The following is a 20315-nucleotide window of genomic DNA, read 5'->3' on the forward strand; positions in this document are numbered from 1 at the left end:
TTGCATGTTATTCCTAACCTGGTATAACCTGTTTTAATGTTTGGAAGCTACCACAGCTGCAGAAAAGAGAGGATTAAAAGTAATACGATTTTGTAATACTAAGTTGCCACGCCTTTAGGGAAAAGATGGAGGCAACAATGCAGAGGAAGCTGGACAAAAATCAGTTTATTCAGAGTACTACAGTACTTTTCTAGACTACTCATGTACTATATATCAACATCACATACAAGTTGAGGGAAGATTTTGGGGGACAAGATTATGGATTTTAACATGATCTGTGGGTATGGGTCATTCTGTGAAGAGGGGAAAGCATCAATGCTAACTGACATTTCCCCAACAAGGCATTCAAAAACGCCAGAACTGGCACTATGGCAGGGAGAGTAGAGAGGCTCAGTTTTTCTTTTAGCTCCACTCTGGGATGGATTAACTCTTGCTTTTGGAAAAAGGGAATTACTACTTTTTGATAAGAATTGGGATACAGCACTGACAATGATAAATTGACCCAGGTTTTTTGGGTTGATTTTTGATCAAAATTTCTAAACATGAGTAAATAAAGTAAGTGTTGCATCTGATGAAGGCTTTTATACCTAAAGGAGTCTTGAAAATATCAAATCAATTGAGTTGTGGGGTTGGAGGAGAGTTATATGGACACTGTGCCACCCCCCCCCCCCAAACAAGTTGATCTTGGAGCAAATAAACCCTCAAGTCTACATAAAAGCCAAGATGACTAAACTGTGAGACTGTCAAGAAATCAGAAGATGACCAGGACTTGGAAAAGCAGTTATGAAGGAACAAGACAAAATCCTCAAGGATAAAGATATATAATTGAGGAGTAAAGTTAAAACAGTCTATGCCGTCATGTTTCCAGTTTCTATATGTGGTTGTGAAAACTGGGCAGTGAAGAATGCCACAAAAATATAATGTGCAGATTTGATAAATGCGGATTTAATATGTGTGGGTATGAATGAATTGAATGGAAGGAAGGAATGAATGAAACCTAATAATTTTGAAGACACCATTAAAAAATATTAAGGCTTGCAATTACTAACTATCTGCTTGCTGAATTGTAATTAAAACCAGCTGAAATAGTTGACTTGCCTGGTAAACTGTGATAAGAACTGTGACAGTGATAAGATAAATGTTTACATCTGTTTATATCTGTCAACATTTGCTGACTTGATGAACTTTTTTGGCAGAGACAATGGCTCTTTTAAGTTAAGGATGTTACGAAGGAAGTCAACCCAAGGCCAACACTAATCAAGAAGAATCAACATCCAGGAAACTGAGATGGAGCCAGGATGGAATATGTCTATCGTTCATCTACAACTTTGGGACATCAGCAAAATATTGCTATATAAGTGACCTTATGATAATCCAGAAAGTGTGACAGACAGCGATGCTGGTATATGGGAAAGTGGCAGATATGCAGTGGAAGCCGTCTGGTCACTTTGGGCTTCTTTCTCAAGGGAAGAGGAAGGAGTGCATTTTGAAGTAATTTTATGTGTTGCAAGGAGTCAGTTCTGCTGTATGGAAACAGGGATCTGATCCTTGGCATTGTTCTTAGGGAAAAAAGATAAATTTTGCAGTTTTGAAGTTTTGGTGTTTTTGAACTATGTGTTGGCAGGCTGCAGGGAAAGCAGGGCCTGGCCAGAGCAGGTGCTTATCCAAGGAGGGGGAAAAGATAATATATGGATGGATGGATGAAGATGAAAGCATGTACATGTGTGTGAATGCTGAGTGAAAATGTAACCCCCTTTGTTTGTTTGTTAGCCAATGTAACTGTAGGTTGTTTGTAAATCCAATGTAGTTGCATAGAATCTGTATGTTTGTATGTCTAATGTTGTTTGTGTAAAAGTTCTCATATACCCGCTCACACTGAAAGTGCAATAAAATGAACTTATGCTTTAAAGTTATTGAAAAGTTATTAATAACAGAATGCCGATAGAAAGAGAGAATAAACCATGAGCAATTCCCAGGAGCCAAGATGATGAAACTAAAGCTACTGGACTTTGGCCATACCATGGGAAGACATGACTCATCAGACAAAGCAATAAAGCCTGACAAGGTAGAGGGCAGCAAGAAAAGAGAAAGATGAACAAGACTCCATCAAGGAAGCCACAGTCCCTAGATGCTAAGATGCCTAAATTAAAAACCCATGAATTATTATTGTTGGACTATTGGATTATGATCTGTTAGGATCACAAACTATTGGGTAGCAGTTTTAGGAGTGTTCCTTTAGTTTAGTGGGTAACAGAAGATCACTGGGCACATAAATATCTTGTTTCTATTCAGTGCTCTCAGCAGACAAAGATTCAAGTAGACTTGTTTAAAATAACATGTTTGTTTTACTCATAACTTCATGCATTTAAATATACAGGTACATTTCTTGTCAGGTTAAGCTTTAAAACATTTCAGTTTATATCTTTAACTTATAATATTTAATTAAACTCTTCAAAACTATATTGTTCTGTACAGCTCTTTTATAACATTCTACTTTCAAGGTGATGAGGACGGAAAAATATGGATTTTTAGACATATATTGTATGCACATTAGAAGCAGTGAAATGTAGAAAAATCAGACTCTCTCTGTGTTAGATTTTAGGGATGCACAAGCTGACAGGACAGGGGGGAGAAGGGGGCCCCAGTTATCTATACATTCCAGTGTGAATTGGTTCCTAGCACAGCTTAATGGAAGGAGAGCTGACCTCTCCCGCCTCCCTTTTGACAAGGGGCCATGATTAATCTACAAAAGCTGAGCCGTGGTGTCTGTGACTTACTACAAGCTTTTAGAGTGCTTAGATAGGAAAATGCTGATTGTGCATATTTATGTCCATGTATGTAAGCATGTGAAGTGACGTACTAATGACAAGATGTATGTAGAAGCATGTTCTTTGTCTGAAAATGTATAAAAGGCAAGTCAACGCCTTGATCTCTCGCTCTGGAAAGCTTTTGGAAGAGATTCCACTTCCAGGGACTCAGCTGAAATAATAAACCGGACTTTTTGGCCTCTCAAAAGGATCTCTCTTTGTGTTATCTCTCCTTTCATCTACAACAAAGAAACTTAAGCCACAACTGACTTCTAACACTGGCTTCTGCGCTCAAACAGACTCAAGCCTCAACTGACTTCTGTCATCCTTTTTAACATTCTAAACAGTCACTGAACCAGTCACATGGTCTGCAGCCCCTCGCACTGCTTTAAGTACAGAGATCTAAGAAAACTGCAAAAGATTAGATTGAGGAGGCTTGAGAAGGTTGCTATCTCCAACACTAACAAAGGATAATAACATTTGGTAATGCAGTAGGAAAAGAGGACACTGACAGGACCTGCCCCGAACGCAGGACTGCTATCATTGCAAGGGAGCTGGGACGCTTTAAGATCAACATAGCAGCCCTTCAGGAGACCCGGAGAGCAGGAGAGGGGCAGCTGAAGGAAGAAAAGGGAGGCTACACCTTCTTCTGGAAGGGACTGCCTGAAGAAGAGCGAAGAATACACAGAGTTGGTTTTGCGATCAGAAACGACCTGGTGAAGCACCTGACTGAAGCACCCACTAGCATCAATGAATGACTTTCAACCCTCCGAATTAACCTTGCCAAAAACCAACAGGCAACCATCATATGCGCCTATGCACCAACTCTAGATGCTGACGAAGACATCAAGGAAAATTTTTACTGTCAGCTGGACACCATCCTATCGGAGATACCTAAGGAGGACAAAATCATCCTCCTGGGGGACTTTAATGCAAGAGTCGGAAGGGACTCTGACCTGTGGCCAGGGATCATAGGAAAAGACGGGGTCGGAAACAGCAACTCGAATGGCATCTTGCTTCTCACCAAATGCGGAGAGCACAACCTTGTCATCACCAACACGCTCTTCCGCCAGAAAAACAAGCTCAAGACATCATGGAAGCACCCTCGGTCAAAGCACCTCTTGGACTATGTTATCACATGTGCCAGAGACCGCCGCGATGTGCTTCTCACAAGAGCCATGACAGGTACTGATGACTGCTGGACAGACAACAGGTTAATCCGATCCACGATGGCTATCAAGATCGTCCCCAAACGCAGACTCCAAGGAAGAAAAACAAGGCGCAAAATGAACACCCAAGCCCTTCAGGAGTCCTCCAAACGAGCCCTTCTCCAAACAATACTCAAAGATCATCTAACCACAGAACACCCCGAAAATGTTGAGGAACATTGGAACAAACTGAAGACCTCCATCATCACAGCCTGCGAAGAAAGCATTGGATACCTAACTAAGAAACATCAAGACTGGTTTGATGATAACGACAAAGAGATCCAACAGCTGATTGATAACAAAAGGAAAGCCTTCCAAACATGGCAGAGAGACACCAACTGTGCTGCCAAGAAAAAGATCTATGCCAGTGCAAAAGCTGAGGTCCAAAGAAGGACCAGAGAACTCAAGAACATCTGGTGGACGAAGAAGGCTGAAGAAATCCAACACCTTGGAGATACCCATGACGCTCAGGGATTTTTCAAAGCCACAAAGATCATTTATGGACCAAGAAACCATGGCATACAGCCCCAACGCTCATCAGATGGAACCAAAATTCTGAAGGACAAAACATCAATTGCACTACGTTGGAAAGAGCACTACCAGAACCTGCTGAATCGCAGCTCCAATGTGGCCGAAGAGACCCTTTCACAAATCCCGCAACAACAAACCAGGGATGAGCTTGCAACACTGCCTAGTTTGGAAGAAGTCAGCAATGCCATCAGCCAACAAAAAAACAACAAAGCCAGCGGACCTGATGGGATTCCTGCTGAAATCTTCAAAGAGGGTGGACCTGAGCTGATACAACAACTCCACGAGCTCATTGAAAAGGTGTGGATGACCAAGAAAATCCCAGCAGACTTCAAGGATGCCACCATCATCACCCTTTTCAAGAAAGGGTACAGAACAGACTGCGGGAACTATCGTGGTATCTCCCTTCTAACCTCCGCTGGGAAAATCCTTGCAAGAATCCTTGCAAACCGCCTTCTCCCTGTCTCAGAAGACACCCTCCCAGAATCCCAGAATGGCTTCCGCCCCTCCAGAGGAACAGTGGACATGATCTTCACTGCTCGACAGCTCCAAGAAAAATGCAGGGAACAAAACGAACCTCTGTACATGGCATTCATTGACCTTGCAAAGGCATTTGACACAGTGAATCGCAGCGCTCTCTGGACCATCCTCCAAAAAATCGGGTGCCCTGACAAATTTGTGAACATCCTGCGGCTCCTCCATGATGACATGATGGCAACAGTCTTGGACAGCAACGGCTCCCAAAGTGACCCATTTAAGGTGGAATCAGGTGACAAGCAGGGATGTGTTATTGCCCCCACCTTATTTTCCATCTTCATCGCTATGATACTTCACCTTGTTGATGGGAAGCTTCCCACCGGAGTGGAAATCATCTATCGGACAGATGGCAAGCTATTTAACCTCAGCAGACTGAGAGCCAAAACCAAGGTCACCACAACATCTGTTATAGAACTCCAATATGCTGATGACAACGTAGTCTGTGCGCATTCAGAAGAAGACCTACAAGCCACTCTAAACACCTTCGCAGAAGCATACGAGAAGCTCGGCCTCTCACTGAACATCGAGAAAACCAAAGTGCTCTTCCAACAGGCACCAGCTAATCCCTCTGCAAAGCCAGGAATACAGCTTAACGGTGTAACATTAGAAAATGTTGACCATTTCCGCTACCTTGGCAGCCATCTCTCCACAAAAGTCAACATCGACACTGAAATACAACACCGCCTGAGCTCTGCGAGTGCAGCATTTTTCCGTATGAAGCAGAGAGTGTTTGATGACCGGGACATCCGTAGAGATACCAAGGTGCTTGTTTATAAAGCCATTGTCCTCCCAACCCTGCTCTACGCCTGCGAAACGTGGACTGTCTACAGACGTCACACCAAACTCCTGGAGCGTTTCCATCAGCGTTGCCTCAGGAAAATCCTGCAAATCTCTTGGGAAGACAGGCGGACAAATGTCAGCGTGCTTGAGGAAGCAAAGACCACCAGCATTGAAGCGATGCTCCTACGCCATCAACTCCGCTGGACTGGCCACGTTGTCCGAATGCCCGATCACCGTCTCCCAAAGCAGCTCCTCTACTCCGAACTCAAGAATGGGAAACGGAATGTTGGTGGGCAGGAAAAGAGATTTAAAGATGGGCTCAAAGCCAACCTTAAAAACTGTGGCATAGACACTGAGAACTGGGAAGCCCTGGCCATTGAGCGCTCCAATTGGAGGTCAGCTGTGACCAGCAGTGCTGCGGAGTTCGAAGAGGCACGAACGGAGGGCTTAAGGGAGAAACGTGCCAAGAGGAAGGAGTGTCAAGCTAACCCCGACCGGGACCGCCTTCCACCTGGAAACCGATGTCCTCACTGCGGGAGAATATGCAGGTCAAGAATCGGTCTCTTCAGCCACCTAAGAACACACACCCAAGATACCAAGGTTGGAAGACTATCGTCCTCGAACGACGAGGGATCGCCTAAGTAAGTAAGTAGGAAAAGAGGAAGACTGCATCTTAGATAGACAAGGAAGACTCACTCTAGCTGAATAAAATCCCACATTATCTGCTTTGAGCTGGAATATATGGCAGTGTGGACTCAGCAAAACCCAGTTCAAAGTAGATTTTGTGGGATTTTCTGCCTCATTATTCTGGGTTATATGTCTGTGGGGAAGGGCACTAGGACACATAGAAGTGATGGATTCAAATTGTAGGAATAGAGATTCCACCTAAATTGGGCAAGGGCAAATAAGTGGCTGAGGGGGGAAAGGAAGGAGCCTGAGGCTGTTAGGAATTGTGGGAGGTGAAGTCCGAAACACCTGGAGGGAGGGCCCAAGTTTGCCTATGCTTGGTGTACACGGTAGGGATGTTCCAAAAGTCATTTTGACAGCTCTTAAGAAGGACACACAGCAAGGCTTCCTTTTGCTCAGGCAAACAGGCCGCAGCCGGAGGGGCAAAGAAGGCAGCAGCAGGCCCAGGCGCTACTTCTGTTGCCTCAGGGCCCTTCCAGAGAGGCCCTATATCCCAGGATCTGATCCCAGGTTTTTGTTTATCCCAGATTATCTGGCGGTGCGGACTCATATAAGTTTAAAGCAGAAAACTTGGGATCAGATCCTGGGACATAGGGCCCTCAGAAGGCAGGAGGCAGCCTTTTCCCCCTTGAGGGCACATTCCCCAGGGGAGGAGGATGAAGAGACGCCTCAGCTGAAGCCAAAACATGACTGAGGGCCCTTCCACACAGCCCTATATCCAAGAATATCAAGGCAGAAAATCCCACAATATCTGCTTTGAACTGGGTTATCTGAGTCCACACTGCCAGATAATCCAGGATAAACAGAAAATATGGGATGGGATCCTGAGATATAGGGCATGTCTGGAAGGGCCCTGAGGCATCTACACTGCAGAATGAACGCAGCAGGGTGTCACTTGAACTGCTAGGGCCCCACGCGAAGGAACCCCGGGTGCATTCTAGCCTGAGAAGGCCATGGCAGTTCAAAGTGGCGTCAAGCTGCCTCCATTCTCGTGTAGATGCTCCCAAGGACGTGCGAAACGAGGAGGAGGCGGCATCCCAAGGCGGAGGCGGGAGTAAAACAGGCTGGTTGAGCGAAGCTGAGGGAACATTATCTTTCCCATCTCCAAGGAGGCGAAACCGCCATCATTTTGCCACACCTCCTCCCTCAGGATTCGTGTCCCTACATTACATAATACGTCTTTCTTTATTCGTGAATATATAGCGTGTACGTTTTGGTATAATATTATACCCTTTATGTAACATGACATCTCAATTGGCTTCATGTGGGGCGAATTATTGCAACAGACGGCTGCCCCACCCCAAGTTTCCTCAGGAAGGAACTGAATAGAAGCCCTCTTTATTCAAGGCTCATTCCTCTCTCTTTCTCCAAAAGGACTGCTGCTTATGATGGCTTTCCGTGACGACACCGCCGGTCTCAGCCAACCAGTGAATGGGAAGGGGGCGTGACGGCACAAAGCCACGCCCCCTTTCTGCTCCAAAGAAGGGGCGCTCTCGGAGAGGTAGTGGCCAAGGCTGCATTTGGCGGAGGAAAGGTAGCGGCGCGGGCGCGGAGGAAGGAAGGAAAGAAGGCCGGCAGAGGAGAGAAGGCCGGGACTCTGCGCCTCGCGCGGGCCGCATTGCGCGCCTCCTTGTCTCCCTCCGCCATGGGCAACACTGTGGCTCGAGAGGACTTCGAATGGGTTTATACGGACCAGCCGCACGCCGACCGGCGCAAGGAGATCCTGAGTGAGTGATTGCGCGCGCGCGCTGCGGCGTTCTATTTCCAACGGCCCCTCAGGCGTGGCCTCGTTCCTTCCTTCCCTTTCTCCTTCCGCCCCTCAGGCGCGTAACTGTTCCTTCTGAGAGCCCTCCCGAGGGCTTATTTTCGCTCCTCAAGGAGGCCCTGTTCTGTGGAGGCGGGAGGCGCGCCTGAAGGAGCATCAGGAGACCCAATGAGTCAGTCCGAGGCGGAGGAGAAGGAGGAGAAGGGCTCGCCTGAAGATCCGTTATCACACGCTCTCCTCCTCCTCCTTCCTGCCTCCTTGGCCCATCTCCCTCCGTGGGCCACGCCTCAGTTGGCTTATGAAGAATCCGGCCTTATGAAGGATCCATGGGTATAGAGCAGGCATGGGCAAACTTGGGCCCTCCCTCCAGGTAGTTTGGACTTCAACTCCTACCATTCCTCATAGCCTCAGGCCCTTTCCTTTTCCCCCTCAGCCGCTTAAGCGGCAGAGAGGGAAAAGGAAGGGGCCTGAGGCTGTTGGGAATGGTAGGAACTGAAGTCCAAAACACCTGGAGGGAAGGCCCAAGCTTGCCCATGCCTGCTCTACACCAAACCTTGGCCTGCCAGCAGCTCCCACCATTCCTAACAGCTGGTAAATTGAAGTCCAAAACAACTGGAGGGCCTCTGATCTAAACCCAAACCCCACAAAACAAACTACAGCCTTCCAGATGTCACTGTCTCACAACACCCGTCAGTTCTAGTGATGTGTTATGATGGGGAATGTAGGAGTTGTAGTCCGTCATCTGGAAGACCGCATGAAATGACGTGGCAGGTCAGATTTGACCCGCAGGCCTTGAGTTTGACACAAACGGTAGGGATTCAAAGGTACATGATAGATCGCAGTCTTAATCCAGCCCTGCAGTGTGTCTTACTTCTATGTAAAGGTTTTTCACAAACATTAAGTCTAGTTGTGTTCAACTCTTGGGGGTGTGTGTGCTCATCTCCATTTCTAAGCCAAAGAGCTGTAGACGCCGCCAAGGTCATATGGCCAGCCTGACTGCATGGAGCACCATTACCTTCCAGCTGGAGTGATATCTATTGATCTACTCAAATTTGCATGTTTTTGAACTGCTAGGTTGGCAGAAGCTGGGGCTAACATCAGGAGCTCACCCCACTCCCCGGATTCGAACTGCTGATCTTTTGGTCAGCAAGTTCAGCAGCTCAGCAGTTTAATGTACTGCACTACCGGGAGCTTCTGGGATTCAATGGTACATGATAAATCACATCTTTTAACTAGCCCTGCAGTGGGGTCAACTTCTAAGTAGATAGGTGCAATATGTGTTTGTTCATTCTGTGAAATAATAAGAGTCTAGAACACCCAAACTAGGCTTGTCTGTGGAAAGTCAGGGGAGGCTGTTAGGCAAGAACACAGGGACCTGGGATGCATCAACACTATGGAATGAACACAGCTTGACACAGCTTGAATTGCCATGGGCTCAATGCTGTGGAATCATGTGGTTTGGTGAGGCAAGATGCCACTTGAATTGTCTAGGCCGAACACTATGGGATCCTGGGTCCTGGAGTTCTGTGAAGATTCATTCTTTGGCAGAGAAGTCCTTGTAAAGCGAAAACTCCCAAAAACCATGGCTGTTCAAGTGGTGTCAAACTGCATTAATTCTACAGTGTGTAGATGCATCATTAATTTGGAGATTGCAGGTTCAAAAGGACACCTTTCCTGGCCACCTTGTGTGAATAAAGGAGGATTTTGCTGGGAATCATGCTTTGGTGTTTGAAATCATGCTGTTTTCCACTTCTGGCAAATGGGGGACTCCTCAGGAAGTAGAAATGACACTTTCAAATTATATGAGAAGCAAGTATTCTGCCTACTAAATAGGAGGAGATACCAGAGACACATACAGTATATAGCAGGCATGGGCAAACTAAGGCCTGGGGGCCGGATGCAGCCTTGAGGCGCTTACCTTGAGCCCTCATTTACCTTGTGCTCTTGGCATAAGGACATGGTGGCCTGCAGCAGCTTAGAGTCATATGGAGCGCTCTCAGCCACTGCGTGTCTCGCCCTCCTCCCGGCATAAGGACGGTGTGAGCAGTCCCCTCCTTATGCTGGGAGGACTGCTCAAGGAATGCACGTGGTGGCTCCGGAACACTCTCAAGACGCTGCCTGTCTTGCCTTCCTCCTGACATAATTCCAAGAGGACAGCCCGAGGATTGGGGAGGAGGATCGGGGCAGTCACTACATGTCCCGCCTTCCTCTCGACATAAGGATGGGGCAAGCAGCCCCATCCTTATGCTGTGAGGACAAACTGAGGATGACCCAGGCCCTATCCTGCCCCCTCCTGGACCTGTCCTCTCTCAGGCTCTATCCCTTGTGGGCTCACCCTGTCCAGCATGCGAATTGCCCCACTCCCTCCCAGCCCGACCTTCCATATGGCCCCAAGGCAAAAAGATTTGCCCATGCCTGGTATATACGGTTCGGGACCTGCCTATCTTCGTGACCGCGTCGTCCCCTATGAACCTACACGATCTCTAAGATCCTCTGTGGGGGGGCCCCTCCTCTCGCTTCCAACTTCCTCACAGTTACGACTGGTGGGGACGAGAGAGAGGGCCTTCTCGGCCGTGGCCCCCCGGCTCTGGAACTCCCTCCCCAGGGAGATTAGGTTGGCGCCCTCTCTATCCTCCTTCAAGAAACAACTGTAGATCTGGATGTTTAGGTTGGCCTTTGGTGAGACAGTCACTGGATGACCAGCCTCAGTTGACATTATAACTCTATCCTGAATTTTATTAGGTCCCTTTTATTCCGGTATTTTAACTGATGATGTTATTTTATATTGCTGCTGCAGTCCCCCCCCACCAATGAAATCGACTGAATTGCACTTGGTGGTTGATTGATATTATTACTGTTGTATTAACTCTTGTTTTATTGTCTTACTGTGTTTTATTTTTATTTTTATTGTATATTGTTCAATGTATTTATGCTGTTTTTGTAAATTGTGCTAGTCGGGCCTTGCCCCATGTGAGCCGCCCCGAGTCCCCGTGGGGAGATGGTGGCTGGGTATAAATAAAGTATTATTATTATTATATAGAGATTTCCGCTACACCAAGATGTTTGAAACTGTTAGCGAAAAAAATGTTCTTAGAACAGCATGCATATAGTTCTTGGCACAACTATGAAGCCAACAGGGGTTGTAAGTTTGTTGTGTGTAGTTAGAAGTAGTATTAGTTGTGTTAATCTCTTTAGTATTTCTCTAAGCAAATAGAACATCTGCAGTTAAAAAAACCTAACAGGCATATTTGGGTTGTTGTGCATTTTCCGGGCTGTATGGCCATATTCCAGAAGCATTCTCTCCTAACGTTTCACCCACATCTATGGCAGGCATCCTCAGAGGTTGTGAGACACACATTTTATTCTAGCATATGGATTTGATTCTTTTGAATTTAAACACTGGGTTTATTGAAGTGTAGAATGATAAGACTGGTTCTAGGTTGCTTGTGTCTGGAATCTGTTCTTATTTTAGCTACCAAGAATAGGAAATACTAAATGTCATACAGTTAAATTACAATCCTTAGCCATTCACCTTCAGGTTGATACTTGTTTTGTGTTGTCTTGGTTTGCTTGGGGCCCCTGGTGGCACAGTGTGTTAAAAGTGCTGAGCTGCTGAACTTGCGGACCAAAAGGTCCCAGGTTCAAATCCCGGGAGTGGAATGAGCGCCCGCTGTTAGCCCCAGCTCCTGCCAACCTAGCAGTTCAAAAACATGCAAATGTGAGTAGATCAATAGGTACCGCTCCGGCGGGAAGGTAACGGCGTGCCATGCAGTCATGCCGTCCACATGACCTGGAAATGTCTATGGACAACTCCGGCTCTTCGGCTTAGAAATGGAGATGAGCACCAACCGCCAGAGTCGGTCACGACTGGACTTAACATCAGGGGAAACCTTTACCTTTTACCTTAGGTTTGCTGCAGCCAATCATAGCAACTTACAGCAAAAGTTACTCTGTTGGAGTTGACATACCAGATAGCAATATTTGTTTTTTAGTCATTAATGTTCTTGGACTGATCAAGAGCTTGTTATTATTCAAAGAAAAGGGAAATAATATTTTGAGGGGTAATTGGTGCCATTATTGGGGAAATGCTTGCCCATGCTTATTTTACCCAAGAATGAACATCTAGTATAAATAAGATAAATGCCACTGCGTTGTGACAGTGTACTTACTCTGTGATTTGTGTTACTCTGTAGGATTATGTTAAAGAATCCAGCATGTCTGTGATCTTTTAAACAAAGCAAAATCCAATTATGGGGGAAGTTTTGACAAAGATTTTGAAGAAAATCAGTTGATTCTTACCTAAAATTATTGTCTTTTATTTCCCAACAGGTAAACATCCGGAAATAAAGACCTTGATGAAACCAGATTATAATGTGATCTGGTTAACTGTACTGATGGTGTTTGCTCAGGTGGTTGCTCTTTACCTGGTTAAAGATTTGGACTGGAAGTGGGTTGTATTTTGGTCCTACGTGTTTGGCAGTTGTCTTGATCATTCCATGACTCTGGCTATTCATGAGATTGCTCACAACAGCGCCTTTGGCAACTGTAAATCCTCATGGAATCGATGGTTTGGAATGTTTGCCAATCTCCCACTTGGTTTTCCATACTCCATATCTTTCAAGAGATACCACATGGATCATCATCGTTATCTTGGTGGCGATGGGATAGATGTGGACATTCCTACTGACTTTGAGGGATGGTTTTTCTGCACCCGATTTCGAAAGCTCCTGTGGATTATACTTCAGCCCTTATTTTATGCCATTAGACCTCTCAATATTAATCCAAAACCAATTTCCCGACTTGAAATCATCAATTTTGCAATTCAGTTTGGCTTTGATGCTTTGGTATACTATTTCCTGGGAATAAAATCACTTTTCTATTTACTAGCAGGTGCAGTACTAGGATTAGGCTTGCACCCTATTTCAGGACATTTCATAGCTGAACATTATATGTTTTTAAAGGGATATGAAACATATTCATACTATGGGCCACTTAATAAACTTACATTCAATGTTGGCTACCACAATGAACATCATGACTTTCCTAATGTTCCTGGATCAAGCCTTCCACTGGTAAGTACATAATATTCAACTTTTCAACTTTTAACTAGCCAATTCCTTGTCTGTCTGTTTAAAATTGCAACAGTACATCAAATTTAAATCTTTTGTGTCAAATTGAATGGCACAATACTTCAGATCAACTTCATGCAAAGCAAACCTGTGTTGGACTGCAGAGTGCTAATGCTAGACATTCAGAACCTCTAAAGCAGTGGTTCTCAACTTGTGAGTCCCCAGTGCTTTTTAGCCTACCACTCCCAGAAATCCCAACCAGTTTACCAGCTATTAGTATTTTTAGAGTTAAAGGCCAAAACATCTGGGGACCCACAGGTTGAGAACCACCGCTGTAAAGATATCTTAGATCCCTGTAGGCATGATCAAAGAGAGGATGAAGCGGCATTTTCTCTCTTTCCAGGATCCTTACAAAGGAAAAAAAACCTGCAATTCTTAATTGAAATCAGCTCTGGTGGTGATGATGATCAGGATCAGGAATAAGCCTAGTGTTGAGCTTGGAGGCCTGGAGAAGTCCGAAATCAGTGTAGTTTTCTAACTGCAGAGGATACAAGGGAGAGGGTGCCATTGGATACATTCTCTTAAAGCTCAAAACAATGCATTTGGTAAAACTCTTCAGACTAATTTGAAAAGTTGCTCCTGTCCACAATTTAAAAGTATGATGATCTATTGATGATCGCACTTTTTCTAAGTAGTCAACTTTTTCATGTGACCTCTCTTAGGTAAGACTTGCTTGTTGTGTGCCTTCATGTGATTTCCAACTTATATTATCATGAGGTAACTCTGTTGCAGGGCCTTCTGAGGCTAAACGTTTATTAAACGGGGATTCAAACCTTGGTCTCCAGTCACATCCTAGTGCTCAGATTTTGTGCCAAAAAGATAACCAAAATCCAGCCTGGGACGACTGGGAAGCTTGCTTCCATTTTCTTCCAGGATTTTTGTCTTATTTGTTGTATTGTGGGTTGGATGTTCTGTTTCAGAAGGGATAATTTGTCATTCAAAAGTGTTATACACCTCCATTAAAAAAAACATTTGGTAGTTCTCAGGGATCATGAGGGTTGCACGTAGCTTGCAGTTGTCACTTCTCTATCCCTGACATGAAGTCAGCTGGTATTGTTACAGATGTGACAGAGGCTTTTACCATTCAGTAAAGTAAATATTAAGTTGGAACCAGACTTGATCATAAGAAAGATAGAATAGAAATCAGATCTTAACAATCCAATGCTAGAGTCAGTCTTGAGCTTGAACTCGTGCTCATAATCAATGTGCTAGGCTTGTCTGTTTGAATTTAGGAAATGTTCAGCTTTATGACAAACTTCACATTATTTTTTTCAATTTCTTAATAGGACCATATATTTATTGTGTTCACTATAGTAACCAAATTGTTCAAATTTCTGTCATGAAGGAGGAGGTTGCTATTCAATTGGTATTAAAATGGAATATGGGAGGTGATAGACTAATTAGATTAATTTCTAATCAGCATTGCATATGGAGCCCCTGGTGGCGCAGTGGGTGAAACCCTTGTGCCGGCAGGACTGATGACTTGAAGGTTGGGTTCCTGACCTGAAGGTTGCCGGTTCAAATCTAACCTGGGAAGAGCGCAGATGAGTTCCCTCTATCAGCTCCACCTCCATTTGGGGATACAAGAGAAGCCTCCCACAAGGATGGTAAAAACATCAAAACATCTGGGTGTCCCCTGGGCAATGTCCTTGCAGATGGCCAATTCTCTCACACCAGAAGTGACTTGCAGTTTCTCAAGTTGCTGCTGACACGGAAAAAAAGCACTGCATGTTTTGGGTTACTACAGAACTGCTGGGATAAAATATATATACCAAGTTTGATTCCCTCTTCCCATTTAGCAAAATGTAAAATTCAGGTGTTATCTGGCTGTTGCTATCTTTGGCAAAACACAGATTAAGAAATTAAAAAACACGCCCTCGTTACATCCAGTTTAGACTACTGCAACGCACTCTACGTGGGGCTGCCTTTGAAGACTGTTCGGAAGCTTCAATTAGTCCAACGGGAGGCTGCCGGGTTAATAACTGGAGCGGCATTCAGGGAGCGTACTACTCCTCTGTTACGCCAGCTCCACTGGCTGCCGATTTGCTACCGAGCACAATTCAAGGTGCTGGCTTTAGCCTATAAAGCTCTAAACGGTTCCGGCCCAGCTTATCTGTCCGAACGTGTATCTGTACGACCCACCTCGAAGCTTAAGGTCATCAGATGAGGCCCTGCTTACGGTCCCATCAGCCTCACAGGTGTGGCTGGCGGGGACGAGAGACAGGGCTTTTTCAGTAGTGGCTCCCCGCCTATGGAACGTCCTCCCCAGTGAAGTCAGGCAGGCTCCCTCCCTCCTATCCTTCCGTAGGAAGGTTAAAACTTGGTTATGGGGCCAGGCTTTTGAATAATAATTGGCAGCGTTAAATATTATCATGTACGCTGAACTCAATCGACAGACCCAGTCTGTTTTTTTGTAAGCCGCCCTGAGTCCCCTGTTGGGTAAGAAGGGCGGGATATAAATATTGTAATAAATAAATAATAAAAAAACAGGCTAAAGAAAGAGATTGTTAATGGGTGATGTAGTAAGTAAAACATGTATCTAGTTTTAGAGATTATTGCTTCTGGAAGTACAGTAGGGTCTCACTTATCCAAGCCTCAATACTTGGATAAGTTTCTGGATTATCCAAACCATTTTTGTAGTCAATGTTTTCAATATATCGTGATATTTTGGTGCTAAATTCGTAAATACAGTAATTACAACATAACATTACTGTGTATTGAACTACTTTTTCTGTCAAATTTGTTGTATAACATGATGTTTTGGTGCTTAATTTGTAAAATCATAACCTAATTTGATGTTTAATAGGCTTTTCCTTAATCCCTTCTTATTATCCAAGATATTTGCTTATCCAAGCTTCTGCTGGCCCGTTTAGCTTGGATAAGTGAGAGTCTACTGTAGTCACATCTTCAGGTAGAAAAACCTTTTTTTACTCTAGATTAGGATCCTGATCTTGAATACCGTAGTTTTTACCCATAATCTTAGCTGGTTTTTTAATTTTGAATATCTTATACCCATAACCTTAACTTGATTTCTTTGATGGTGGCCAAAATGAAATCTGGAGCCATTTATGACCTGACAGGAATTTGGCATGATTTCATTAATTGTTTTAAATTTTTTGGTTGTCTAGATTCTTGTGCATGACTACATTTTTTAAAGATGCTTTATAAATTAAAATAAAATATTGTACATGTGTGTTGAATCCATGTAACACTTCTTTTTAAGTTGATATTAAATAGTGTACTGGATTGATTTTTTCCTTTTCTTGTAGCTGAAGAAAATGGCCCCCGAATACTATGACCACCTGCCACAGTATAACTCCTGGGCAAAAGTGCTGTATGACTTTGTGATGGATGATACTATCAGCCCCTACTCACGCATGAAAAGGCACCTGAAAGGAGAAGTGAAACAGGAATAAACTTATCAGTAAAAATTTTATCTTTCCAAACACATTTGATTTTGTAGTAGCTGGTACAAAGTATTACTTGACAAATATGTATTGGCTCAATATCTTGACCTAGGCTGAAATATGTATATTGGTACATTCTAGAACAAGATCTCTGAAGAATTAAAATATTGCCAGAAATGTAATATTCCTGTTTTGCATTATGGTTTACTGTTTAATTTTTCTGTGCTTATGCTAGTATTAATGTTACAGAATGTGTTTAGTAGCTGTTCACTCAAAAACTGGTTTCTTTAAATTTTTAAGTACAGTATATGAAAAGGACAAAAATTGTGTTTAAACATGCTGTCATAGTTGTCCTTCTAGCAAAGTATTACTTTCTAAAATAATACCTAGTTAAAATAACAAAATGTTTTCAGTTTAAAGTAGTTTATCAACATTTTTGGCTGCAACATCTTCAAACCTGAGGTATACGTTGGTGTATTTCAGTGCTTATAGTACTCATTTTCAGCTGGAAAATACATACCAAATCCTTGAAGCATACTCTCCATAACTTATTGGACATGAAACCCCAGCTTTCAAGTGCACAATCTCTATACTAAATTAAAATTGCAAGCCTGGGAAAAAACTTCTGGGAAATAATTTTCTGGTATCTTTTCTGAGTCTGTTTACTAGAACATTGAAGAGTAATGTCAAGTAGACACTTCATCTAAGCTAGATTCAGTACAGATGGTGTTTTCTTAGGTGGGAGGAGTGTTGGAGTGTTAGTTCTTGACAGGGAGTAGCAAGTTAGTAAATGTGTACAAGATCATCCATGAATTTATAAAATACCTATATCCTAAAGGGGAGCATAAGTAAGCTGTTGTACCAAAACTCTCTGGCACTTGAAGAAAATCATATTTTGAATTAACTGCACTAATATAAATGTAGCATACCATATTCTTAAAATCACGGGTAAAATACAGGAGTGGACTTTTGTGTCACAGCACACCTAATAGCCTTTTCACTTGTCTGCTTTTAAAAACTGGTCTTGATTTACTCTTAAGACCTTTTTTCAGTTTCTCTTTGCATGTGGAATGGGAGTAGCCTCAAATACTAGCCCTTAAAAGTTTTCTATTACATGTGATCTTGAAAGCAAAAAGTGTTCAAATAAAAGAAAGATAAGCATGCTGTGATACCAAAAGTTAAATATTTAACATAACCTTATCTGCCTTTTAATTTTGGCTTAATTCAAATAACATTCCTGTCCTCAGTAGTTGCCATGGACTCTTGTGAGTTCTATCCCAACTTAGAAAATAAGGGAAAATAGAATGTCTTAATATGGTAGTAAATACTACAGCAACAGTTTAACAGATCTAAACATAGGGGCACAGGTAAATTAATTTAAACTAAGGCAACTTAAATTGTCAAGAAAGTCTAGTTTTAACCTCTGACCATCATTCCAGAGCCTTAATATAAATAAACTAGCTGTAGCACTATACAAAATTAAAAAAAAATCCACGGTTAATTCTTTAGAAGAAAATGCAGCAGCTCATAAGAGGATCAAAAGTTAGTAGTATAATTAATTATGTGCCTTTGGTATGGATTTAACACCTTTATTAAAATATTTTTAAAAATTCTGCATATTAAGAAAAAATCCTGTATACTGCATAAGTAATTTTTATCATTGTGGAAATAAATGTTCATAGATGGCAGATACGCTATTTCAAAGTTAATGTCCCCAAGAGCTTTCTCAACATATTGCCAAACTGCCTTATGAGTGAATTTTTTTTTGTTTTAAAAATGTTTAGTATTTTGGTTAGCCTCCCCGCCCCCTTTAATCTCCCATTTTGGTCCCATGCAGAAGCATCACCAGGTACATATACTTAGTTGATATATCTGTCTGAATAGATGTGTCTGAAGAGTGCTTCTGAGTTGTACAATTCTTTCAGTGTTTTGAAAGAAATAAAATGACTGTTTTGCTGGCTGTGTGATACACTTTTTTTTTGTAGGCTCCATTTCAATCTCCTTTCCAGCTCTACTCTTTATTAAAGAACAAAATATTCTAGGACATTCAGCAACTTCATGGTAACATGAATCTGAGATCATTTAAAAATGAGGCCTGGCCATTCACATGTTTGATAAAGAGGCTTGTGCTTATATGAGCTTTCCTGGGTTCTGAGCCCTTCACGAGAAGATCTTCCCTTGGTTCCTGCACTGTCACTGGCCAATCTGGCATGAAAAGCCACATAGTGGCTGCTGTCTTGTACTGTTTTCGTCACAGGAAGCTGTACTCCCCCCCCCCCCTTCTGCTGAGGAAGTAGAATCCTGGAGATCGGCTAGTTGTGCAAAAGGGCCTTTCAATTGTATGTGGTGTACAACAGATATACAGTCATGTAGAGGATGAAGCAAACCTGTTTATTCCTGCTTCAGAGACAGAAACAAACCAGGTCATTTTGTATTGCAATAAAATATTCCACCTAGGGAGTAGGAGGAACTTCCAGACATTGGAATAGCCTGTCTTGAAAGGCAGTGGATGCTTCTTCGTTAGACGTCTTTAAACAGTAATTAGCTGTGTATTCCTGCAGGGTAGTCCATGTAGTCTGTTCCAATGCTATGAATGTATAAATTGTACTTTTAAAATTAGTGATGTTTAACTAGTTTACTTCATGTTTAATCATTATTTCAAGGTTTGCTTTCTTGTATATGTTTTGAGCTGTCTTGGGAGAAATAATATTTTAATATCAGCATCTTCCCTTGCACTGTTCATCACATTTTTAATTGACAGGTTATAATGGATTTAATACAGTAGTCATAGTATTGTCTCCTTCCTAGAAAATCCTTTCGGTCTCCTTTTTTTGCTGTATATATAGTCCTGCAGATTATACTGATTACCCAATGCTGCTAGGACATAAAGCTACAGCTTTCTGCATTTAATACTCATTTTCTTCCATTGAACTGTGAACCACAGCATTACATTACTTGACCATTACATACACTGTAAATTAAAACTTATATGTTCAAGTTACCTAATCAACTATTCCCTTCCCATTGTATCCTTGTGGTCTTTCCCAATCTAATGCCTTTGACATGTGCTTGGACTATCATTATTCCTAGGGTGGGTGGTCAAAATCAAAATGCTAGGACTAACAGTATGCAGGTGAAAGGAGAGACAAGTACTTTGTGTAATTCTCCATTATATAATTTGAAACAATTTAAACATGGCTTACAGGCTGTTACATGAACTTTAATATTTTATTCTTGTTCAGAGTTTACATTATTTGTCTCCCAGAAACATGGTGAAATAAGTAAGTTGCATGTTAAATTTGCACATTTAGTTTTATTGCACTTTTGTACTTAATATGTTGTACACACCATGTATGTTTGTTTCAGAATACATCCCTATAGTTTAAAACTATCAACAGATAGTATTTTCTGGCACTATCAAAAGAGCACTGTGCACAAGTCAGTTGAGGCCAATTTCAAGTTAACTT

The 20315-nt window shown here is 42.8% G+C and overlaps 1 protein-coding gene across 1 annotated transcript; it reads left to right on the top strand.

The window, feature by feature from the left end:
- Positions 1-8051: 8051 nt before the first annotated feature.
- degs1 (delta 4-desaturase, sphingolipid 1) lies at positions 8052-18808 on the top strand. Its single transcript, XM_003216073.4, has 3 exons — positions 8052-8274; positions 12642-13384; positions 16711-18808. The coding sequence occupies exons 1-3, from the start codon at positions 8193-8195 to the stop codon at positions 16855-16857; spliced, it is 972 nt and encodes a 323-aa protein (XP_003216121.1). The 5' UTR covers positions 8052-8192; the 3' UTR covers positions 16858-18808.
- Positions 18809-20315: the final 1507 nt, after the last annotated feature.

This window comes from Anolis carolinensis, chromosome 1, assembly GCF_035594765.1.
Source record: "Anolis carolinensis isolate JA03-04 chromosome 1, rAnoCar3.1.pri, whole genome shotgun sequence".
Classification (NCBI taxonomy): Eukaryota; Metazoa; Chordata; class Lepidosauria; order Squamata; family Dactyloidae; genus Anolis; species Anolis carolinensis.

What these genes read in the sequence shown, in the direction of transcription:
- degs1 (XM_003216073.4), top strand. Translation starts at nt 8,193, where the DNA reads ATGGGCAACACTGTGGCTCGAGAGGACTTCGAATGGGTTTATACGGAC. An exon ending in CCGGCGCAAGGAGATCCTGA is followed by an intron (nt 8,275 to 12,641) that starts GTGAGTGATTGC and finishes ATTTCCCAACAG; the next exon opens with GTAAACATCCGGAAATAAAG. An exon ending in CTGGATCAAGCCTTCCACTG is followed by an intron (nt 13,385 to 16,710) that starts GTAAGTACATAA and finishes CTTTTCTTGTAG; the next exon opens with CTGAAGAAAATGGCCCCCGA.